General features: G+C 39.2%; 1 protein-coding gene across 1 annotated transcript; it reads left to right on the forward strand.

The window, feature by feature from the left end:
* Nucleotides 1-1,983: 1,983 nt before the first annotated feature.
* Nucleotides 1,984-26,740, forward strand: LOC145986505 (solute carrier family 7 member 14-like). Its single transcript, XM_083120586.1, has 6 exons — nt 1,984-2,268; nt 13,158-13,465; nt 15,985-16,119; nt 16,965-17,146; nt 21,385-22,442; nt 26,174-26,740. The coding sequence occupies exons 1-6, from the start codon at nt 2,031-2,033 to the stop codon at nt 26,356-26,358; spliced, it is 2,106 nt and encodes a 701-aa protein (XP_082976712.1). The 5' UTR covers nt 1,984-2,030; the 3' UTR covers nt 26,359-26,740.

The raw sequence follows: 26,740 nt of genomic DNA on the forward strand, positions 1-26,740 counted from the left end.
AAATGGATCGAACTGGTGTGTTTCATCATACTTGCAATAGTGTTTTCTTGTTGTTTTTTTTTTGGTAGAAAGGTGCTAATACTTCCGATAAGTTTGACGATAAAAATGATAATCTTCAAAGTTTAATTCATCTTGATAATTTTACGTTTGTACTTGATTATTTATTATATTTCGTTCGTTAACACAAACTTATTAATTGTTATTCGATTCATGAGAGAAGGTGCTGCTAGTAGGCTTTGCGTACTGTCGGAGAAATAAAACACTGCTATCAAAGTATCCCAAATTGATTGATTGATTTGGTTTATTTTACTTCGCTTTTGTGCCAGTTTTGGCTAATCGTGAAGAGGAGGCTGAGTAATGATATGTTAAAACTGATAAAGCGAAACTCGCAAAGAAAACCCATGCTCAGACTGGGATTCAAACCCGGACCCCTGGCATCGTAGCGCGCTGTGTTAACCACTCTGCCACAGAGGCCTGTATGTATATCGCAAATTGTTAAAGCAAGGAGTGAAATTACTGTTTTCGAGCACCTCAACATTTTAAATTAAAGCGCTTCAACAAACCTTATAAGGAAACGGATACGAAAATTGCAAAGCCTTGGAATTTACAGTTAATCTTTACTGGATGTAAATGTTTCAAGCAGAATCCTAACCACTAATAAATACGAAAACAAATTGATTCCAGGTACCTGGGTGAAGTAAATAAACAGACGTGGACTGCAGTTGGCCAAGGTTTAGGCCCCTTTTCATTTCGTTATTGTCCAGTTCATATGGATCTACACCGCAAAACTTCGCTTTTTCTGTCGACTGCGCAGAGAGTTTGAAATATGAAAAATTACAGCTATTTCCAGATGGTACGACATTGTCATTAATTTTAATCAATTTAATCATTTTACACAGTGCTAACAAACGTACAGTTGGCGCAGATGTAACAAACGCTACGTGGTGGGTATTTCCATGCAGACGACAAACAACTTGGCCGCGAACATGGCGGCGGTGCGAATCCTGACGTCACATGAAACACACCTATAAGTTTCCAATTTCATTATTTGAAAATTTTGTATCAAATATTAAAAAAAAAAATACCATTAGCTAGAACAAAGGTTCTTAATTATTGTGATACAAAACCAACTTGTATTATTTCATACTTGACGTCTTTTCTGCCACTTTTGGCCAATCTCTGACGGTAAGGATAAAATACGATTAGATGTAAGGGTGTAGAGAATTTTTAATCGGGGTGGGTGTAACTGTGATTTAGTACCAAGATAGGCATGAATTGTCTTTTTTTTTTAATTGTAGGGGGATAGCGAAATATTTGGAGGGGCGTTGGTGGGCACAGGCACCTTATCGGCGGCACTGGAAATAGGCCTCTCCTCGGTAAATGATCTTTATAAATACTTTAAAAAAAAGAAATAGAAAATGGCATCACAGATTAAATATCAGTGTGCAGTTGCCCAATGCATGGCGCGATATTGTCCATTATTTTATGTATTTTTACTTTTGTTTTAGCCACTGACTGGGATCAAAACATTAGGGTAATATAATATGGATATTTTTGTGCAAGCACGCAGGATACAAAACAAAATTGATGAAAAAAGTGATGGATTATATGCTTACACATAAATACGCATCTTTGTGTGCGCATATATACACACGTAGAAAGAGTCTGCGTCTGTTGATCTGCAGCTTAACTTAGGAGCTGCTGTTTATATCCTCATTGTTCAGTGTTCTTATTGTGACGGTCGCGCATAATTCAATTTCACGGACAGCTCACGTGCTTTATGTGTTGCTCGATCGCAGCGCCGTTTGATATGCGACGACAGCTTTCCAGCACCAAGCCATCAGATAAAAAGCTTAAAGCGCAGGTACGGCATTCCCCCGCTAACGAATTCCCGATGTCTGCACACTCTTTAACTTGTCGGAGGTCTACAGTGAATGACGTCACTTGTAGCAATCGATGTAACTGTGCTGCTATTGATTTCAGGTCTGACGTCATGGGGACTGCAGTGCGAGTGCAGGCAGCGAAGGGGCATGACGCGATCTATGTGGCGGGGCCGTTCGTGGGCCTCAATGGGCCACATCTTACTTAACTTCTTCAAACGGAGAAGTGGGCAACGAGGCCCCTCCTCGACGGAGCTTCTGGGCTTGGGCCTCGGTGATGCTTGGGCCATAGGAGTCTTCGTGGTGTCGGGGCAGGTTGCGAGCGACGAGACGGGCCCCGCGGCTACCGTGGCACTGGTGATCGGAGCAGCAACTGCTTTCTTGTCAGGTGAGTCGATCGCTCTCTAGTTCAGCGCCGTTTCGATGCCTTACGAACACTGAAGTGTTAATGAGACACCTAGGCAGGAAATGTATACTCTATGTACTCCCGATGTTAAAGTGACGATACTCCTAAGGTACGCCCCCTTACCTCTTTATGAATGGTCAAAAACTGTAAACACTGTACTATTCCATTCATCGCTTCAAGTTTCACGTCGTGTGCCGTTAGTTCAACAGTGAAGCATGATGATTCTTTTCATGAATTGGCTGAAACTAAAACCGCATGCCTTGCCTGGAATTCGAACCCAAGACGCACAATTGTACAGTCAACGGCAAAGATAATAGTAGGCAAATTTCCTATCGCTATTTTAATACTTTTTCATTCCACATCCTGTGTTACTTTATGGAATGGGATTCTGTTGATGCGAAGCAGACGTAGTCATCTACTTTTATCGACATTTTAATTTCAGTTCTTGATCATCACATGGTCGAAAACAAACTGAATGGAAATAGTGATGTACAATTCGCCTAATATTTATTTTGCCGTTGGGTGTACAGCATGATAAGGTCACTCATTCTCGATCACTCACTCTATTTGTTTTGGAAGTTCACATCGTTAGACAGCGTTTTGCAGACTAGCGATGCTCTGGCGCCAGGACATAGCCCTCTGTGGGGCTCGTGTTCTGCTGTCTCTTCATCCATCATCTTCGCGATTAGCCAAAATTAGAAGAAAAGAGAAGTAAAATATATCAATCAATCAAAGTTCACATCATGTAAAAATTGTCACCAGACCTACAGTCTAAGGTAAGATCCAGACTACTAAATTGTCCCTACACTGAAAAGTGTTAACATCCTTTTTGTTATGTTCGTTATTTCAGGTTTTCCGTGATGTCATGAATAGAACAAAATAAAATTGCAATCAACTAGTCCGGGATTTGAACTGAGGATCTCTTATTTTCCAATGTGTCATAGAGCTGCAAGATCACGAGGGTCTGAATTCATTCGTTAAACGGGGAAGTTGTATTTGTTGTATTATACTCCTGGCAAAGTTTATTACAAGTTCACTTCATGTGCAGATAGGCTCATGAGGACTAGATGCACACTCCTGTTTAAATAAAGTAGCACATATTTATCATATTTAAACTGTTCAACCATATAATGTGTGTCACTTTATGTGAACACGAGTGTACAGTACAAAGTAGGATCCATACCTCTATGCAATGTGCCGCCACCGGGATAGAACCCGGAACCTCTTGATTATTATAGAACGAAAAAGTTACTAATGTACCGTCGGGGAGATCCAAGCTCGTTTTGAAATTATTTTTTTGTTTGGAGGATAACCGCGAATGGACACAGAGTTTCACTCTTGTTCCAACCCTGGACAAGATAAGTATTATGTTTGTTCTTATTTAACTAATTCATCAATTTATCAATCTTCCTCATCGTCACAGTTAGCCTAAATAACAAGAAACGCGACGTAAAATAACCAAAATACAAGGTAAGGTAAAGTGCCCCTGTGCATAGCACCACGCCATGAAGGCGTACAGGGGGTGAGGGGGTAACGCCCCACACTTTCTTGATCCGGTCGTGAGTGGGGTGATGTGATCAGCATCACGCCCCTGACCGCCTTTAACCCCCAGGGTTTCCCCCAGGTACCCATGTTATTCAATATTTTTTTAGCTCCTGGATTTGAATCCTGAAGCATTGTTCAAGATCCAATAACCTTAACTATTATACTGCAGAGAGACCCTTTATAACAGAATAATATATGACACATTGAAACCATTGACTGCGCCTGAGAAAAATCAGTGAGTATAGGCAGAAAAGGTGCGGGAATATTTTCGAAGGGCAGTCACATGCAATATAATACACCACTAAATACCATACAAAAATGCATATTTTGGGATAAACGAGCATTTATTTATCAAGGTTTTTCTTACTTGCTGGGGGATCAACCTACCTATGACACCGCCACTCTGCCATTTAAGTAAAATCTTGGAGGGAGAAAAACTTGCCGTGTAAAAGTAGCTGATTATAATATATTATCTTCATAACGTCATGTGCTTTGCTTCCAACCGCGGGATTGTCAAAACAGCTGAACAAACACAAATTTCCAAGAGCAAAGTTGCAGAGAACACCTTATGTAACGCAGATCGCTGTATGTGCCTCGGCAGTTTCGATATCCAGAGCGACATAAACAGCATTACGATGAGAGTAAAGATAAAAACTCCATTATGAGCGCACCATGTGATTTAATGACCAAACACTTCGTAGTATCGCGTAGAGCTTGTTTGTGTTCTGTGTCTACATATGAGCTTTTTCCCTTCCTTCCCTTTCGTAAAGGAAGTCTCATCTTATTCGCCCTCTTTGTCCAGACGTAATGCAGGAAGGTTTCCAGGTCCCTTGTTTAAGTTTCCTCCCTTCCCGCCATTTCCCTCCCCGTAATGGCCCTCATTAGCCCCTCAATTTTAGATTCGTTCATATCCCTCATGTATTTCCGTCTAGCCTCTGCTGTTTCTTTGCACTGGAGGAAGATGTGGAATTTCGTGTCGTCTTCCCTACACATTGGACATTCTACACTCCCGTCCTCTCTCACGCGCTTGAATTGTGCCACCCCTAGCCTGAACCAGGCCAAATCCGTCCTGTCACTCGCTCCACACACATCTACGTATTTTTGCCTTCCCAATTTTTATCCCCACCGCCGATTTGAGCCGAAGTTAAATATACTTTCCCCGCACATTCTGCCAAAATGTTTTGTTTGCTGATGTCCTCCAATCTGTCCCGTATTTTCCCCATTTCCTGTACGCCCGCCCTCCCCTCGGATCCTTCTTCCCATATCCACCCCAGCCCTATGGTGTATAGTTCCTTCTTTATCATTGTTTACCCATTGGCGTTCCTTTGGGTCATTGCTCTGCTCAGTGGCGACTCGTGACTTTTTCGGAGTGTAGGAAGAGTGTATGGTAAACCGAGGAAGGTTTACATTCACACGTATCGCTTGTAACCCCAACGGCGAAAGAAACAGTAGACGAGTTGTCCACCACCATTTTCATTCGGTCTATATTACACAATTTGATGACAATGAATTCAAATAATGACAGAACAATGCCTGCTTCGAACCAACATAGTTTCTTCCTTAAAACAACACAGAACGTACAATAAAAAAGTAATGAAAATAATGGTGGACAATTTGCCTACCATTATCTTTGCCGTTGACTGTACTATCCTTTGCATTTAGAATGTTAGCTGCAGGCCTATGCTCAAGGTAGGGCAAGGGACCCTTGCTCCTCACTTTGAACTGTGAAATATTTAAATGTGAACCTATAAAAATCGACGAAAATGACATTAACGATACTTCAGATTTTTCAAGAATTTCGATTTTCTTCTCCCTCCCTGTCGTCGAGTGGATTCACGATAACAAAAAGTGCTGCTTAAACTTCGAAATTATGCTAAATGTTTCTAAATTGTGCTCGGATTTATTATTAATTACTTTTTTCGGGTAATTGTAATTCTGCATCTACTTTTCTAGAGTTTTGAACTTGCGTTACTTATTCTTAACAGTTATGTAATAGTATAAATTTTTCCCCAAAATTGTTTAAAATTGTGCAACAAACAACACGGGTGCAACAGAGAACTTAAAAAGGTTCGGTAGTCTCGTAGACTCCCTCCAGTGTTCTGGTTGGTATACTTGGCACTTTGTACTTTAATTTTCTACCCAGCGCGTACATAGCTTTTCCGTTGCTTCTCTGAGCCTGTCTTGTCCACTTACCCGACATTGTCATGACCATACCCAAGTACTCATACTACTGTTTTACCCTATCTACTTGTGTCCCCCCATATTCCCATTGTTCGTCTCTACCGAATACGTATCCATTTTTAAATACCATGACTCTAGTTTTCTTAATACGTATTAACTCAGATAGCCCATTCTCGCAGTACTCGTGCAGTCCATCTAACCTTTCCTGTAGCCCTTTTATTGTGCTAGAAATTACCATCAGGTCGTCAGCATACAATAATAGCGGTATTTTTTTTGTCCGCGATCGACGGAGGTTGCGTGTCCTTCTGTGACAGTTCTTCTACAATATAATTAATAAACAGAATGAATAGAAGTAGGGAGAGGACGCAGCCTTGTTTCACCCCTAGTACCGATTCATTTGATCCCGTCACTTCCCCTCCCACATTTTACAAAAACTCTACCTTTGCATAGGCGTCCTGGAGAGCCCTTTGCAGTTTGGCAGACCCCCCTCCCCATAACTGGATCCACAACATTTTCCTGTTCACTGTGTCAAACGACTTTTCAAAATCTACATAGCAACAACATAATTTCCCTCTCTTTTACCCCAGATTTTGCTGTACTATTATTGTTTGTAACAGAAGTATATTATCAATAGTTTGAAATTTTTTCTGAATCCTTCTTGCAGGGGTGAGATAATATCAAAAAATTCACACCAATTTTGTAGACGCCGGTACAGGATTTAGCAGTATACTTTGCTCATTACCGACAACAATGATACCAACCTGTAGCTGTTTGGATTCCCTTTATCCCCTTTCCCTTTGTAAATTGGTCAGATTATTGTCTTCGCCCATTTTTCGGCGAAGAGTCCCTTTTGGAATAGCCCGTTCGTTATTTCCCTGCCTATTTTTGCCATTTGTGGGTTTTTGTTCACGGCCTTTATGGTCTCCGAACTTAAACCGTCCCTCCCGCAGCATTTCCGTTTTTTAGTGTGCTTACTGCGTATTCATTTTCCGTTATTTCCCCTCCTAAAACTAGGACAAATGTGCCCAGATAATTGCCACCTCCTTCGAGTAAGTTCATAGTGCCTATGAATGCCTATTTTCAGGTTTTGTGCCTGTTTTGCATTATGCCTAAAAATTCCTTGTTTGTATTTTTTTTTAATATTCCCGCATTCTTTTTATCCTTTCGACAACTTTATGATCCTCGCGATTAGCAAAAAAGTAACAGAATAACGACACAAGAATACAAAAAATCAAATAAAAATGTGCAGTCGACTAAAGAAATTTTAACAGATTCATGTTCACTGCCTATTTTGGTGCATTTTTTTATTTTAAATCGTTGTTTTCATCAATTTTGGTGCCTATTTTACAATATCATTCCACATTCTAGTTATCAATATTCCTACTTATGTAGGAAAAAAATAATTATTTGATCCCCGTCACCTTCATTGTACGTATTATTATACTATACAGTGACAGTGTGATGTATGAAGAAAAAATCCAGTGGGGGGATTCCAGTATCTATTCCTGGATGGACCAACGGAATATTATGTAAATTTTATACTTACATACATATATATAGTTCCCCTCAAGAGCCAAAAATTAGTAACCAGAGTGGGTAATTCCCCTTATCCCCCCATCAAATACCACTTTGTATAACACGCTGTGATATGTTTTAAGGCAAATTTGTCGTTATGTCTGTGATATTTTTCTTTAAATAGGAACACCAACAATTCGATCATATCAGTAAAATCTTTACAGAATCTACTGAGAACAGGTCCTTGTTCTGTAGTCTTTAGTTCGAATCCCTTGAACGTTTCTTTGTGTTTCTCACTTCATCACTTTATCATTAAATATATTAAATTATTAAATATTCAAATTCCGGATGTTAGTAATTGTCGTTTGCCTTTCCATCGCCGGGAAAATAAATATTCAGCCAAATTACTAAATGAGCCTGAATATAAAGCTGCTTTTTCAGTTTTGGTTATGATAGAATATTTACTTTATATTTGTTAGCAGTTTCTCGTGCAGGAGAACAAGGTAATACAAAGTTAAATCATGTCAATGCTAAGAAAGCAATACAAAAATGAACTCGACGCCCTCAAGCCAATCTTAGGATGAAGCTCAGTCAGTATTTAAACCTTATGGCTCTATAAGAATATAGCCTATATCGGTCATTGGAAGTGGTCCGACGGGCCAAAAAAAAAATAATTTGAAGTTGGTTTGTTTGTTTTTCTTTAGGTCTTTATTATAGCAGCTTACTGGATGAAACCAAACCATTAATCAACTTGAAATCCATAAATGTTTTCCTCCCTGAATTATCAAGTCAACATGTAACCAAACTGTTGTATCATGTGAAATGTTTATAGAGACAAAAATAATTATGAAACACAGATTGTATAGATTATGAAACATTGTGGCATAAAAGCGATGGTAATTTTAGATAGGACACGTCACAAACGTGATACACTACCACCTGGACCAGGCCACTTGGCAGTCGGACAATTTTTTCGCCTAATGAGCGCGCATGGGAAACTTCGAAACTTTGAAACGCTTTTTCTCGGAAATGACTGACTAGTGCGTGCTAGTACAGTGGGATCTATGAGTATTACCGTGCAAATTGTCCGTAACTATTTTCATTAGTTTTTCTCTTACATCCTGTGTGTTTTTAAGCTATGGATTTTTGTGTATGCTGGTGCAGAAGTTGTCGACAGCTTGTTTTGAGTTTTCTTTTAATTCTTGAAGCTCTTATTGGGTCAAATAAAGTGCACGAACATGGTGATGGACAATTTTCATGGTAATACTCATGGATCCCACTGTACCTTGGCATATCAATACCTACAGGGTACTCTATCACTAGACGAAGTTCCAAACAGTTTCCCAAGCGGTGCACTCTCCTTGTAGTCTGAATATGGACTTGCTCATCTATCATGCAGAATTCTGCATGTCTCAGAGATTTATTAACTACATAGAATCTCACAAACACTTTGGATGTTTTCAAGTAAATATGTAATTATTTTTTCAAGTTCGCATCTTGAAAGATCATTTGATTCAACATGCTTACTAGCCCACTCCTATTTACATAGAGAAACACGCTACCTAGAGTATAAAATGCATTTTAACCAACGCATTGTGTAGCAGAAATGTAGCAGTCTCGATTCTGTCCGAATCCCAGAAATGGTGGCACATAAAAGGTATTTCAGACCAGGTTATCATAATCATACTCTCTTCTCCCCCAAAATCTCCATGTGAAGGTTAACGTTCCAAGGATACTGGAAACATTATTTGATACTCCAACATGCTGGTTCCCGAAATTATCAGTAGCTACAGAAATCAAAAACAACTTCCTTCTTTCTTTGCACAACTTTTGGGGCAACGCTTTTCCGTCTTCCAGTGTCCGAAAGTGCTTAAATCTCCAAGCTATACACTAAACTGTCGAAAATTGCTTGGAAATGGCAGTTTTAATTCCATAAATTTGAAAACAATCACTGCAGGGAGAAAGTGTGTGGGAGTCGAGTAATTCATTCCCGTCGAGGTATCCGCAACTTAACCCGATCCGAAAATTTCCAGAACAGAATGACAAACATTTCCCTCCCCCTTTTTTATTTTCCGTTCCGATCTCGTCCCGAACACCCCCACCCCCTCAAAATTCCGTTCCTCACACAGTCAAAGATGTCGAAACTTGTGATTTCGCAGAGTACTTACTCAGTTTCCAAATACAGTCGATACTTCATGTATTTTACTTTGTGGGATGAACCTCTTGAAAGTGAAGTCAGTTGGCAAGAAGGATCTTTCAAAGACTACTTCTTTTCAAGTGGTTGGCAAACTTCGTCTCCGACTTCCCACTTCAGGTTTCATACAAGTAGCACACGTGCCGTTTTTATGTTTATTGATTTCTCCCTCATTTTTCTATGAAATGTGTATCGCAGCCATTTTCCGCCGTGACAGTCTCGATTCCAATTTGATTTATCGCTACATCTACCTTTCCTCATTAAAATGTCCGGATGCCAATTTTAGCCTATACATAGATTTTATATAGCCAGGCAGAAGTTTCTGCACACAAATCGCGACCCCTCAACTTTGTTCCAACTGTTTCGTACCTTTGACCTTTCCTGTTAGCCTGTATTTTTCGGAAGCAAAAAATATTTTAAGAGAACAACAGAACGACGATGTCTTTATGACACAAAATCAATACTTCGTTAGAAATGGTAAGATTGTAACATGTGAAAAAGAGTTCTGGCGTGACCCGAAGGTAGGATATACTGTCTAATTTAGGAACGACCCAAAACTTAGTTCTGCACGAACGGCCTGCACGAGAGAGTGAATTTGTCTTGGATCCATATAGCCAATGAAAGATTTTTTTGTGCTGCAGTAATGCCCTCCTTTGTGCTAATAGCAGAATCGATGTAAAAGATTCGTGTCAAGAACAATTTTGGGAAGAGGGAAGCATGAAACTCTTCTGCTAAAGGTAGAGGTTCGCAATCTTGATTTTCTTCTCTCTGCACAGCAGTTTCTTAAATTTACAGTTGCGTATCTTGGTTAAGTAGAAGAGAAAGCATCATAGGCGGATCTACAGTAGAACCTTTCTTTCTGGGATAGGCATAGAATATACTGTAAGCATATGAAAAGATATAACTGGAAATATAACGTGCAGATATTTCGACAATTTGCGTCAGGACAATTAGAACGGCTCGTTCTATCTCGTTTGTAGTCAGATTAACTAATCGGGACTGAATCTTAAAATTGGAACCCGAATGCTCCACCAGGAAAGGAACCCTTGGCCCTTGATTATAAGGTGATAGCATAGGTAGATTTTAGTGAAACAGTAGTAGTTCTGCGTTATTTGTATTAACAAGGATTACAGGAGGGATAAGCTTGAGAATTCATTTCCTCAGCTGAAACTGTCACAAACATGGGAAATGTTTGACCTGAAATGCTCTCGCTTTTTGTCTATAAGTTAACGTTATTGCCTTACCAACAAGCCCCAGATTCGTTTTCCGGTGTCGACTTATTAAGTGCCTGGTAAATATAGTCCCGATTAATGTATTTGTGATAAACTTTATTTTATTTTCTTACTATCTGGGAAAAGATTGCTCGAACATTTTCGTTCAATGTTTTTTATAGTACTTAGTTATCCCTTTTGGAAGGGGCATGTGTACCTGTGTTCCTTCCGCTAGTTCCGCCAATTTAAAGTATCATACTATCTAACTTCGCAATTAAATGAATTCGTCAGTAATTAATGATAAATAATCGTCCCTAAATCTTCTTAACTAGTCAGTTTTATTCATTTTGAATGTATCTGACCTTCTTTGACGTGAGTAACGGCTATTTGCAAGGATCTCTAGAATGAACCAGTGACGCAAAAACTGTTAACATTTTCAACCCCCCTCCCCTAACTCTCAGTACCTGTTGTGGTACTTTATACAAACCTATATGAAGCAAAACACACGCTAGTAACGTAGGTACAATACAGTTTGACCAATGCTGCTTATTTTCAAATATTGGATAGAGGCATATGAACTTCTATATTCTTACGAAGATATCCAATCGTTCAATGTTAGTCTTCGTTCAGTTGCACAAGAGTATTAAACACCTCTAGTTTGTCACGGAACACGGACACAGCCAATTACATAACAGATAATGCCTCTCCCTTCGTTGCTTGGAAGATGCATAGGCTTGAAAGTGCTTTTTTCAAAGAGTATAATGTTGTTTCTTAAAGAAGATACAACCCCTGTACACTAAATTTTAAGCACGCCTATTGGTGTATGCTATAGAAAAACTACCCAAGGCGCCATTAGCAAAATGAAGCTCCGCCCCAGTGTGAAAGGTTCCATTTGTTTCTTAAGGTTTGTTTTCAAGTGATAGGCCAGGATAGGCGACATGTCGTGTATCGGTTGTCACTTCGACGTGAAATCTCCCTTCCTTTCGATATACATCTGCATCAAGTCCATAACAGGTTGTTACCGGAAGGGAACATGGGCAGCTCTTGCACGTGCCATGTGTCTTAAGCCGATAAGTCGCAAAAGATGGTAGGGGTGGGGAAAATCAATACCGCAAAATATTGCAGTGGTTCTTCTACATTGACAGGACTTCATCGCGTTACAAACCAGCCTTTGCTTGTAAAATTCCCCTTACAAGCTTTAAAATCTCTGCGCACGAAGGATTTATTTGCAAGAATTAAGTGGCTAGGGAATATATGTATAACGTTATTGTAGTTCGTATTGAAAGTAAAGTCTTGTCTTGTATTGTGTTTTTTTTCTAAAGTGCACAGTAATAGTGGTATGTACGAGTATTGCTCGGCAAATTGTCCATGACTATGTTCATTAATTTGTCTTTTGCATCCTACGTTTTTACGTATGCTGCTACAGAGGTTGCCGGCAGATTATTCGGTATTTTGTTTAAATTCTCGAAACTCTCATTACATAAAACAATAAGGATAAGCAAGATGATGGATACCCACTCTACGCTGGGCGGCTATGATAATGGCAAGTAAATTGTACACAGCTATCAGAGCTATTTTCGTTCTTTTTTGCCTTCAGTATACTGTTTTGATAGAAGGTATGTATTAATGCTGGGAAGGTGGTTGCCCTCTTGTTCACTGTCGTTTTTATATCAATTTTTGAACCTGACAAAAAAAAAGGTAATGAACAATTTAACCTATTATTATTATCGTTGGATTTGGCTGTACCTGAATGGAAAATTTAAGATTGTGATTTAATTATTATCTATGTTGACGCTTCCCAATTGGCGTTCCTCTGAGAACATAAACGTAACGTATTAAGATCTTAAGATTATTTACTAATTTAAGACTAGCCGACATTAATTTTCTGAAACCTAAGAGGAAGATCCATGGCTCGGCTATATTAAGCAAACCCGTACTTAATTAATAAAAAATCACTAGCTTTTCAGACCCAAGCATTTCAACATTTCAAATTTCACCCCTCCCCCACAGTAACTTCCATGGCACCGAATTGTGTACTCTCCACCTATTAACAAAGAAACACAATTTTCAGATACGTTTAAAATTTTGTCCTAATCATATGATGTGAACTTTCAACAATTACTTTCCAATGGATGTAACTCAAAATTGAATATTTAAAAGGTTATAATAAATTTAAGAGGGAAAATAATGGCATAATATCGACTTGTTTTTAATTATTATTTCAGCTTTATGCTATGCTGAATTCGTGACACGGGAGCCTGGCTACCCGGGATCCCTGTACTCCTGTGCCCATCAGTCTGCAGGTGCCCTGGCAGCGTTCCTCCTCGGGTGGCTGACAGTCCTAAGCCACGTGAGCGCCCTAGCAGCCTGCAGCCGCTCCCTGAGCGCCACAATTGATTACATCACGGGGAGTCGACTTAAGGACTTTGTGGAGGAGAAATTCGGAACACTTCCCCTACTTGGTACCCGTCCGGACTTCTTAGCTGTTGGGGTCGCCGCAGTACCGACCCTTCTCTTTATGTTAGGATTAGAGGTAATCAAGTGGAAATAACTATTTTGTTATCCCTAAGTTTCACTATGTGATGCAAAAAGAAAAAAGAAAAGATTAAGCTTACAAGTGATCAGTCACCTTTGCTGCTTTGTGATCAGCATATTCGCAGTTTCTTAATTACAGTACTTATGTCCGTCCTCACTCCGGAGAATCCTTTAGGTTCTTTACTTCGAGGTCGTGTGAGAGCTTTTCAGTTCCCGACAAAATTAGAAACTGTCTTTAAAAAACCTCCTCAAGTTCATTCAACTACCAATCAGAATTGAGAAGCGCACTGGCCAACTGAAGACGGTAAAAATAAGAAGAAACGCAATAGATGTTGGACTGTTTATTTATTTATTTTTACATACAACTACATAAATGATTAAGGGGAACATTTTATTATTGAATGAAGAGCGTCGCTTTTCTTCCACTTTTGGTTAGTCGCGACGATAAGGATAAGTGATGATTAGATGCAATTGATGAAGGGACACTCACAAAGAACACCCATGCCCAGGCCGTGATTCGAACCGAGATCCCTGGCGTTATAACGCGTTGTGCAAACTACTCAGCCACAATGCTCGGCAGTCTGCTAATTTTTATCGTTATATATAAGTTGGAAATTGAGACACGTGGACTACTTATGTGACAATAGTTATTATTATCGTTATGTATAAGTAGTCTACCTAATTAAATTTCCTACTGTCATATTGATATACTTTCACAGTAGCATAGGGATATTTTAAAATGAACAATGAACGTTCACGTATATTTGCTATGATATACATAAACTTTGCTGTGTAGTGTTGTTATGATGTATTGTAATTGTTTTTAAATGCGAGTTCTAAATACTGCTCATGGCTTTGAAGGTAAATCTCACCATAAGTATTTTATGACCAAAGAAATGCCAGTGTAACATAAATATAAGCATAATGTGAACACTACAGTTTGGTATTTTGAATATGGTTGTGAAGTTTATGCAGTTTAATTGACCAGTTCGTATTGGGGAATAAGTTTCACAAATGTACGGAGAAGGGATTCATTAAAAGATGCAATCCATATCCTAATACTGTATATCAGTATAGGAGTGATGTTGTGGAGTCCCCATTTTTAAGACTGCGTTTTAAAGAATCGTGTGAGGCCCCTCTTGCTTCCTTCTCAAACTGAGGATGTAAATAAATCTTATTGTAGTTTCAAGCTGGAGGTCGATCCGCAAGTGAGGACGTACGTACATACGAATGTTAAACTGGCTTTATTCTTCTAGTGGTGCTCTATTTTGGTTAATTCGGTTAACAATTAAATGTCTACTATTACTATTGTTGTTTTGTGTTCTATGTATATTTTTTTTTCTACAGTGGAGGGATAGCGCCAAAAGGAGGCCAGACTGGGACACGGTCCACCCAAAATTAGGCTAGATCCTCTCAAAAGTCAATAAGCAAATTTTGCTATAAAAATGGAAGTGTGTAGCTAAAAATGAATGTATATTTTTGTTTGAATATGTGGCTCACGAAATTCGAGACGAGAGTGAGATCACACTTAACGAGACGAGACCGAGAACACATCTCTTTAAAAATCGAGACCTAATGCCCGAGACTTTGGTACGTATAGGCTAATATAAGCCAAAATTACTTTACTCTTCCTTAGCAAAGAATGCCGACTGCATACATCGAAGATTCGGTGATTTGCGTTCGTATGCTCGTTTCCAGTGTGAGAAGACAATGGTAGAAGATTGTGCCTTGCTTTAAACGAAAGAACTATTGCATTCAGCAAGTCATTTAGCTACATTAGTTGTAAACATAAGCGTCGCTGTGTTTGAATTAATAAAGGAGCATTATACGCCAATATTACACATACACCTTTGAAATAAATAACTACGGAAACTCTATTTCTTCCATAAAGTTTTCAGTATTATATGATTTGCGATATAATACTGAATTTTTTGCATTTTTCAAAACAATATTTTTTCTGTTATTTTCGTGTATTTCACACATATCTATTGTGCATGTGGTAACCCTGAAATTAAGCCCAACTCTATATGCAACCTACCTACGCCTTATGTAAGTTGGGTTGCCTAGTGTAAAATGCCGCTGTCTTGAAACTTTTGGTGAATGCTGTACGTCTGCACATACTGTTTTTCAAGGGTTCGTAAGATCGGAACGAACCGTTAACCTGAGAACAAAATATTTTTGAGAAAACCTGTTTGACTTCATATCTCTGTGTGCTATGAAAGTTTGTAGAATGACATGTTTATGGGTTGTTTGTGCTGTATATTTCGAGGCTCAAGATATGAAAGCGACAGATGTTTATTAATCGAGACTTGATCGAGAACGAGACATACATTTACAACTCTGCAAAGTCTCGTCTCATTTCGTTTGGATACCATCCCTATCCTGCTTGTTTTAAACTGTTTTTTAGGACATAGAAATAATAGCATTTGTACAATACTTTCATTATAATTATTAATTCTGTTTATTTAAAAAATGAAATCAATACTGAAATAATTTATGTTGTTGTTCTGCTTTCAGCACTCAACTCTTCTTAGTGTGGGATTAAATGTAAGTGTGGCTGCCAGCGTCTTCTTCTTCCTCGTTGTGGGTTCTTTGCAAGCAGACCCTGAAAACTGGGTACAGCACGAGTTTTTACCTTCTGGTCTTTCAGGAGTAAGTAATAATATTCAAATAATCTTATATAATTATGCAAACTATTTTGGCACTGAAATGTGATAGCACAGACAGATGTTTGCAAGGGGACGATCACATTTATTAAATGTGTATCACACGTAAATTGCAACTTTTAGGTGAAAAACAATGTAATTACCAACTTTTTCGTGCCTGTTGTTGAGGACTTTCATCTGAGTTTTGGCAAGTTGCAGCTGTTGCCAGTGTTGGGATGGAACAAATTGTATGGTAACGGGAAATATATATAGTTTACACACACATACACAAATATATATTTGTACATATTTTAATAGAATATAAGGACATGTAAAACACCAAAAGGTCACCCTCACTTTCACGCAATGCACCCCGGTAACTGCTTCTTGCAGGCCAACAAGGCTCTGGCGTCTGAATCACAGTCAGTACTACCCTCTGTTGCTATGTGTTGCCCTGTGTTTTGTCCTTATATATGCTATGTGCCGCTTTACAGCCTCAGCTTTTAACATGGGTAAGTAAATTTTAGTCCTCGGACACATGTTGATTTTAGTTACGGCAATGGGCTGGGCCCAGTACAATGTGACGTGCGAAATAACGCACCCAAAAATTGTATTTCAATCAATCACTCAATAAAAGCCCATAAACCATTTTTATTTTGAAAAATATAATTTTGTAAAATTCCAAAGTTTGACATGTTAGTAGTAGACTACAATTATCACCACTTCCTCACCTTAGGATGTATAGTAGAAAGTAACGTAGAGGTTTCCTCCCTTCAATTCGAACACTGCCTATAGTTGAATGTTTATTGGATAAATTCTTTCACTGAACTTTGAATTTATTTTCTGTTTCAGCTGGTGACGGGCGCTGCACTGTGCTGCAGCGGTTTCTTGGGATTCTACTCAGTGGCAGCGGCGGGAAAACTCCAGGAGCAGCCTCGTCGGGTGATTCCCCGCATGAGCACAGCCGCCATTTCCTTCTGTTTCCTCACCTACTTTGGAATATCTACTGTCCTCACCATGATGGCGCCCTTCAAGTAAGTATGTTACTTGTGATGATATATACTGGCGCATTGGTGTACGCAGAATTTGTTTTCACTGTACATAGCTACTTTCTAGGGGGACGGTATACACAATAAGATATTTCGTAGTATATTTAGATGGCAATCAAGGATCATTTTACCACTATGTTTCCAGAGTTCTTCAATGCTTTTATTTGAAAATGTTGATTTTCTCAAAATTTCGGAGTTGGCTGTGGCCCCATGAGTTAATCTCTGCGTACACCAGTGTACTGGCACAATGAGGCAAATTTATACGTGTGCGCATGCGCATACTGAAATATTTATTGCTATTTATCATTAACAAGAGCACACAAATTATTCATATAGGATTTTGGCAAACATTATTAATTGTTACATATGACTACACATACATAGACGTGATTCATAAGTCCGTGAGCTGACCGTGGTGGAGTGATTCGCATAGCTCATTACGTCGTCAAGGGTCTCGGTTTCGAATCCCAGCCTGGGCACGGGTGTTCTTCGTGAATGTCCCTTAATCAATTTCATCATATTTTCACTTCCCCGTTGTCCGAGCTGAACGAAGGGAGGAGAAGATGCGCGAAGCTTCTGGCCGAAGGCTTTTATATTTGTGGTTGCATAATACTATGGTTTGTCGCTAACGGGCAGGCAGTAGCAGCGATAGTAGCAATGTGGCGCGAAGTGAAGAGCAGCACCAGCAAGTGCACTATAGACATGCAAGTGCTGAAATTGGCGTCTCGCTAGCAACAGTTTGGTGATTTATCAGTAAGAGAGAACTTCTATATCACCACGGCTGTGGCACTGATCTACCGTGATGGGACGAAATGCAGTATCGGTTAAGTATCTGCCCCATGAGCAAAGGTGGACACATAGAGCATTTGTGAGATGGGTACAAAAAAACTTGGAGAGCTTGTCGTCGGCATCAGAATTACCATTGCCAGTTGTATCGTTTATCTGTAGTAAATTTCTGAATTGTTTCACAGACTTATGAATCACCCTGTATATAAACTTTCTTCACTTAATTTTGTAGAAGTTGGTGTTCATATTAGCTTCAGATCTCATCATCCTTCGCCGTTTCAATTACAATTTCCGACCATTCCCTTTCCTTCTTAAACTCTCCACAATAGGCGCCGACTCCATGGGGCTTGGGGGGGGGGGGGTTCGAGCCCCCTTTAATGTTAATGATATTGGGGCAGAGCCCCTCAAATAATTTTGCTTAAGAGGATCTAATGTATTATTTTGCTTCTCTTGTAAACTGTATTGTGCCACATGAACTTAACTTTAAATACACATTTCAAATGTTCTAGACCATCAACTTTGGGTTGCTGAGACCGCTAAACCATCAACTTTGGGGGGGGGGGGCTATGACCGGAGACAGCAAAACACATGACTCATTACTATATACTAAGTATATAATTATGAGTATTGTTAACATTTTTACTAAAAGAGTTTCAAAATAACGAGGTGATATGACAATTATACCAGTATGTTGTTTAGTGAATTCTGAACAATTTGAGGTCGTAAAGAAGACTTTCAGGCAATATCGATATATACGATATTTAGTTATCCTCGAAATCTCTTCGTCAAGTCCAAAGAATAAGGGGAAAATAATTCTAAAGTCTTTGAGTTACAATGATCTCCCCTCAAATATTGATATATTTTCCTCCGAGTTTGCCTTTCGGTCTTCTATCAGAAGAAATGCTTGTAATTAATATCACATAGTGCCATCTTTTACTTATTTTTTTGTTAATTTGCTATTCACTTTTATGTTGTTTTGTTACTCTTAATTATTTTATTTTTTTGCTTATTATTATTATTATTATTATTATTGCTTTCTCATTGTTGACAATCTCAGTGTAAAATGGCCATCTGTGCTGTATCTGGAATTTTCTCAATAAATAAATAAATAAATAAACACTGGCTTGCAGTAAAGTACGCAAGGAAAGCTTATGAAAGGTCTGTATTGGGAAAGCGGGAACTGCTATGATCAAATACATTATTGCTAAAGCTATGTGCTTTTTTATTATTGCAAAATTAAATTTAAGAAGTAAAATATTGTAGCAAGAACAGAAAAGAAAAAATAATTTCCTGCGATTTGTGTTAGCATTTATGTAAATAATTAAGTAAAACTGTTAAATATTGCAAATATTCGTTATTTTTATGGATACGTCAACACTAAGGTTATTTGCCCCTGTCACCTGTCCTTTCTTTACAAGTCTGTTGCGGACATTAACCGTCCGTAACCCGCGCGGCGGCACTGAGTGTCGCGTTTTCTAAAATTTTGAATTATTCTCCTTAACAGTGCAAGAATGGTCTGGAAAGCACTAGGAAACTTATCTACACTATTCCCACGAAAACATAGAGGCGGGTCGAACCTTTCTTCTGGCGTTTTTCAGCTGTTTACATGCCTCAAAAGTGACCGGTCGTCCTTAGGCGGCACTCAGTACCGCGTTCTGGAACGTTTCCTATCTTAAATCATAGCAGTCCAGCCATGAATTTGGCGGATATAAGAAAAATGAGACGACGGTACGTTGTTCGGAATGCAAATTAATTGTATGCAGAAACCATTGCAGTACCCTTATAAAATGAGGGAGTTGTCAAAATGTATTGAAAAGTGACAATATTGGTTCCGTTTTATTTGAGTTTGTATATCTCTTTTCACGTATATATTGTAAAACAAGAAGAAACATATTGAGATTTTAAAATATTGTAATATTTTGTAAGTATCTTCGAGTTGTATTTTACTAATTTGATTGATTTTTCAGCGAGTCATCAAGATCTTGACTGAGAATTTTGGAACAAATTGTTCCTTTCTAAGCCCATATAAGTTGTATGATTTCAATTCGTTTTGAAAAATATGTTGAACGTTTTTGAAAACTACGTTGAAAATTTTGTGAATGAAGAGTTCATTTTTTAGTTCCTTTATTATATGACAAAATTTTAATTACGCGTATTTTGGGAATAATATTTTGGTGCATTTGCTTCAAGAGTCTAAGCGTGCACTTCTGTGTCATTTCCTCTAATGTTTTTAGTTTATATCGTTTTATTTTTAGTTTAGCTAATAAAAATGTCCGCACGCGGGACATTTGTGCTACAATGAGGGCGCGGATGACGGAGGGTTAAAACACACCCATGCCCTCGTCGGGACTCGAACCCGAGACCTCCGGATCAAAGCGAGTTGAGTCGACCACCCAACACGCTCGGCTACCGAGGCCGGCACAAAACTGTTAGGTTGGCCTCTTAATGTAAATACATAGCCTACATTTCAATAAAATGTTAATTGTTATCTAAAAAAAATGAGGAGACAAGATATAAAAAGACTTTGAAACATTTTCTAAACGTTTTTCATGTTACATTTCATTTGCACGAGGAATATAATAGCTGCTTAAAAACTGCTATACGTAATTTTCTTTTTTTAAAAAAAAGGAGGGAGTGAGTCATTCATTCATTTATTTCAGTGATCAGAGCTCCCCCCCAATAATTTTGACAAGTCGGCGCCCCTGCTCTCCACCGTCTTTTCTATGGCCTCTTTACTGCTCCTTTCGTTCGTATGTTCTCACTGGAAATCCTTGATGAATTGATTTTTGATTGATTTGCTTTATTTTACTTCGCTTTTCTACCACTTTTAGTTAACCGCGAAGATGAGAATCAATGTGGATAATATGATATGGATTAAAATCGCGAATGCACAAGGACAACACACAACTGAAGTCCCCCAAAGGATTAAACTGGATTTCAGTACAGACGCCAGAGCCTCGTTAGTCTGCAAAATGCAGTCCAGGACGTACCACGTGGAAGAGAGGTTTGATATATTTGTGTACCTTCCGAAAAGATCGCCCACACATCTGGAAGTCTTTGTGACCTCGTTCTCTACATATCCCCGAAGCACTGGCCTATTCTGTCTGCCTATACCTATTTGCTATTCCTTATCCTAGTATCCTTACTATGCTAGTCATATTTGAAAATTATGACTAGTATAGGAAATACTTATGTAGGAAATAATTGAAGGGTTAACATTGTCATATTCCAGCAAAAGATGTAGGGTTCAGATAGTATTCGTTAATTTTCTACAAATTCTGTTTTCACCCTTCTTCCAGCTAACCTTTCAATTGTACAGCTATATATGTATTGTATCATGTTTTTAGAATTGAAATGGTCTCGAATGTAAAGCTTAAGCAAATAAAAATTTAAGAATATTGGATATGTTGTACTTAAGACCATTTTTTCTTCCACAGAAGTCTGTCCGAAGAAGTACCTCTGGTGCAGGTGTTTGAGCTGCGGGATGTCGATTGGGCGCGACTGGTGATGGCTAGCCTTGGAATCATGAGCCTCTCGCTCTCTCTGGTCGAAATATCCCATCCTCTCCACCGCCTGGTGCACTGCATGGCCGTGGACGGTCTCCTCTACAGGAACCTCACGAGGGAGCACCCTCGAACCGGAACCCCTGCACTCGCCATATTGGGCTTCGGTCTCCTGGGTGCCACCATGGCACTACTTTTCCAGCTGAGGTCTCTACTGCTGTTGATGAGCACCGGCGTTCTGCTGGTGCAAGCGGTGGTGAGCGTGGTGGTCCTCAACGAGCGGTACCAACCCGGCGACGAGGTCGAGGCGCGGGCCGGGTTTGAAGGAGTGCGCTACAAGCGGCTGCGGGTGTCCAGAGAAGAACGCAACCAGATGACGGTGAAGTGCCTCAAGACAGGATTCTCTTGCCTCCCGGCCGCGATCAGGCTCTCTTCCGTCCTCACCACGGATCAGGATAAACCGCCCGATGACTCCGTGACCCTGGAGTTAGATTCGGAGCCCCTGTTGGCCACCGAGACCGAAGAGGATGCAGTTTCGTCTTCCAGCGAAGAGTCCACCGGATACGAGAGCGACACCAGCACGGACATCGACGCCATCGTGGCCGAATACAAGGAAAAGCTCCGCGTGGCCACTCTCACGGGAAGAAACCCTCAAGGCGGTGGAGCCTTGCAGACCGAGCCATCTCCTGCCACCGGTCGCCGAGTCAGCCTGGCGGTCGGAGGACTTGTGTTGTGCCTAATGACGCTGGGGATAGCTCTTTGCTATGGTGACGGCGCTTACCTCTCCGCGGGAATTATGGGAGGTTCCGTCCTGTTGGTGGCATTCTTGCTGCTCGTCGTCATTGCGAGGCAACCGCAGCGTTCACGGAAGGATGCTTTCCTGCTGCCACTCATGCCGTGGACAGCTGCGCTGGGGCTAACACTCAACATAACAATGTTCCTCCACATACTTCGACATTCCTGGGCACCATTTCTCATATGGATAGCTATTGGTACGTAGATAATGATAGTCATGTATATCTACAGAATGTTTCAAAGGTTGCGGAACCCAAATTTTGATAGCTTATAACTAGTGACCGAATGTTAGACACTAAAGAAATATTCAAAATAGACAGACGAAAGGCACTAAATGCGTGCTACCAAATAAAATACATCCTTAAATCATGCTCTATTTAATTAGGGCAATTACCTAAGTAGACATGTGGATTTACAGTCGATATTATGGAACCGAATCCAAAGAAAATAACACATGCTTGACATTCTGATTAGAGCATCACTGTCAGCACACAATAGTCCTTGGCAGTCATTAAGAATAGTCATTCATTGCACATGACAACAAGATATTTCTTCAAACTTTTGTGTACGAGTTCCTAATACCCTGACTTCAACTTATATAAAGTCATTTTTATAACATCTGTAACAATAAAGTATATACATTTTGCCTAACATCTTGTCTCTACTTGTAACAGTACAACTGTAAGAGAGGCTTTAAAATGCACAAAAACCGATGTAAATATCTCTTAAGGTTTTCATGTAATAAGCGATCAAAGTTTGAGGTGTTTTGAATCCAGGGCCTGGGTGGATGCGGGGCCTGGAGCATACAATATATACAGGGCCGCCTGTAACCAACGTTTTTCAGAGGTTTGAAAAAAATATAGAATTTTGTTTCTTAGTCTAAAGAATAGATGCCCTATATGATCACAATATAAATAAGTATTATTACAGTTAATTTGTGAATTTCGTAGCATTACCCAAGAGCAAGAAACATTTTGGAAGGTAAAAACCGGAAATTACGGAAGTTTCTAATCTATTGTTTACTTTCATTTCCGTTGGGCCACTTGTTAAACATTCATTATATTTAATTACAAAACTGGGTGTGTTCAATATCAAACTATTATTTCACCTATCAAAGTAGCAATTTAAATAATATCCAATAACATTTTTTGCCATGATTATCATTTGTTTACTTTTCATTGAATTTCGACACTGTAGTGAATTTACATTATTTCATATAAAATAACCTTTTTAACTTGATTACGTGGGAGGAGCGCACGTGAGATCAGCGCACAGTAAGATTTCGTGGGACTTGCGCATAGGATCTCAGGTGTTAGTGGGATTAGCGCACAGTATGATTATCAATAAGAACCTTCCCTCGCACTTTTCTTTCCAGACTTGGGACTGGAGAACGTGTAGATTAATACACGAAGGTGGTTTAAAGGTTCTTCTATCAGCAGCTTCTATTACAGCTTCGTCAACTTTTCAGAACGATCTTCAATCAAAATTTGCAACGTAAATCTTCAGTTTCAACATATTTGCCTAAAATTGTTTTTATACGCCTGTCGGTTTCAATATACTGTTTTCTTCTCTTGCGACCTGGAATGCCTAGGTCTTTAGCTATAATTTTGGCGCTCATCTCCTCAGCGTCTTCCATCAGTTTCTGAATGAGGAAGTAAACATTTGGTTTATGTATTCCCACCATCCTCAAAGAAGCATTGTCCAGCCATTGATCTACGAAATAGTCAAGAAACTGCATCAGCTTTTCATTCTGGGAAGTGATCTGCATGATGCATAGCGACGCTTCGTCAATTTTTTCAGGTGGTAACAAGGCTAAAGCTGCGCACGTACGACATATTTTCCTAATATCTTCAATTTCCTTATATGTTGTGGCTAGACCTATGTTTTGTATATGACGCCAAAGGCATTGATTAAAATGGTAATTACAACCTGATACTGATGCTTGAGAAAACACTTCTCTTATTGCTTCTATTACTGCCATCTCAAAGTCTGCTTTAACATGCTGCGGAGTCTAACCACAATGTTTGAGCGCCATAAACAACTACATATATGTAGATTTCTTTTTATCTTCTAGTGACACATAAACGGCTGGCCAGATGTTTGTTTCCTCTTCGGAACTTCCTGCATCAGCATGAATCTCCAGAAGATAACATTTTCAGTCTTACGGCCAACACGATACTGATGTCCGTCCAGTAAGAGACAAGGTTTACCCTTGGCACTGGTAATAACTTCCATTGCGTATTCACCTGCAAGGAAAGAAAGAACATTTGAATGTGCGCTTTACCCACGATCTTTTTCTCTCTGTGCGCAGATCACGTGCGCTTCTCCCACGACACCTTTAACTTCATGACTTCATTCTATAATCAAACGAATAGAGCATATTGACTATTTTTGATTGAAATATTTTGACACGAATTTTATGGAGTAGTTTGTTTAGAATATGATTTCAGTAATTTTGGCTATTTTTAAACAATTTTCAAAACAAACCGTGAAGTTAGGAAATATCAGATCAATTGCTTAATTGGAAGCACCAGCCAGCATGAAGAAAAGTACACGAAAAACTAAATGTATCTACATTTGATAAGTCTCTTAATTTCAAACAACTTTTGTAGGTAGCATTACTTGGTTTAATGCACGGTTTTCGAATGAGCACGCGAAAATCGTTTTGCTCTACTAACGTCGAAATTAGCTAATATTTTCAAAACAGAACAAAACGCAATTTTTCTACGTCATCACATTAAAACACTAAAGTATTTTGAAAATTATGATGCCCCCTCCCTAAGAGAGTGTGGATGCTCAAAAATACTACCTCTTGAAATCGCGCCATGTGTTTTTGGTGAGGTGTCGTCACGATGTCGCCTCTGAAGGTTCTAGGTTTTGTCTTCGGTTCAGGTCACTGGCGTACGCAGGAGGAAACTGATAGAGCTACAGCCCCTCCCGTAATTTTTGAGATAATTAAAATTCTAAATGAACAAAAAAGAACCGAGGAAAAACCAAAAGTGGTAAATGCAAACTCCTTTCAAAATGACTATCGACTATACCATTTTTGTCTTTTAACAACTTTTAAAACGAAGGTTGAAAATGGTAATTACGAAATATTTTATAGTATAACCCTCCACTCCATCCCCATCAACATCCACCTTTACAATTCCAGCCGGCTACGAAAAGAATCCTGTGCACGCCAGTGGTTCAGACCATAATGGATTCATTGTGTTTGTCTTTTGTGTAACCATCCGTAACGTAATGTTATTACTGCGTTGGAATCGAACTAGAGACCTTTAGATTGTATTGGGTGATGTAGTTATTCATCTTTCAGATGGTTATCACTCGCTTGGCCTAAATGTGATATATGCGAGAGATTACATTTAAAGTAATGGCAAAAGAATTCACACTTACAGTAATTAGATTTCTGTACTCTCCATGCATGACTTAACCGATATGGATTGGTCTAGAAAAGGATATTACTTGCCTCACAATTAGATGAAGGTTATTTGCACACTTGTCCTCTCAATAATGGTAATTGACACACATCTGACCTTCCTGTCAGAGTTCACTCTCCTCGTGTACCACTCTTCAATAATCGTCCCTCCAACTTCCTTACTCTATCCCGTACACTCGCCAACTGTCAACTCCTCGCTCCCTCACGCTTCCAACGCTCATTCCACATACGCCTCTCAAGTCAATCACCTAACCTTTGCCTGATTACTTAGTCCGCATTCCTTTCTCTTATTTCCTGCTATGCTAAGAATGACAGAAGACTTGTCACTTCTTATCCAATACCTTGGGTACGATACGCATCATTCATCCTTTTCCTCGTGATTAATCTCTATAAATAGAAAAGTGAAGCTAAATATGCAAATATAAATAACAATACTCAATACAATACAATACAATACAATACAATAATATGCATGAAATTACCTTTCAGGGTGTTTGGTGTATTTTACCCACGGACGTAAGGGCAATGATACCAAGTCCAGGCAACAAAGGATCCACATGGATTTGCCACCAAGACAATCGATTGTTTCCACCCTGATTCCGAGTCACAGAAGACTTCCAGACGAAAGCATGCGCCGTCTTACACAAGTGGACACGATTTTAATTTCCAGATGACAGAATAGAGCTCGTGCCTGTGTTTGTGTAATCAATAAGTTCATTGACGTCTTGTTCGTGCCGATAATAAGGAGTAGTTTCAAAACTCGTGATATTATCATTCTCCATTGTTGTGGAAGTTGACTGATATATTTGGCCGAAGCTTTCACATTTAAACTGTTTATTCTATTCACTTGGTGCCTACTTCAGTTTGCAGTTTTGAAGTAATAACTGTTTCATATTATTATTAATTATTATTATTACTATTATGTAAGTAGTTATTGAACAGTGTAAATTACTCAGAAATATACATACGTACGTATTACCCGAGATATGTGTTATCTTGCGATTTCTTTGTTGTGATATTGTTATGTATCAATATGTATGGTCCAAGAATAGAGAT

The sequence above is a fragment of the Lepisma saccharinum genome, chromosome 4 (genome assembly GCF_977018435.1).
Source record: "Lepisma saccharinum chromosome 4, izLepSacc3.1, whole genome shotgun sequence".
Classification (NCBI taxonomy): domain Eukaryota; kingdom Metazoa; phylum Arthropoda; class Insecta; order Zygentoma; family Lepismatidae; genus Lepisma; species Lepisma saccharinum.

Coding starts and splice junctions, on each gene's coding strand:
- LOC145986505 (XM_083120586.1), top strand. CDS start 2,031: ATGACGCGATCTATGTGGCGGGGCCGTTCGTGGGCCTCAATGGGCCAC. Junction 17,147..21,384: donor ACCATGATGGCGCCCTTCAA/GTAAGTATGTTA, acceptor TTTCTTCCACAG/AAGTCTGTCCGAAGAAGTAC. Junction 22,443..26,173: donor TCTCATATGGATAGCTATTG/GTACGTAGATAA, acceptor ATTACCTTTCAG/GGTGTTTGGTGTATTTTACC.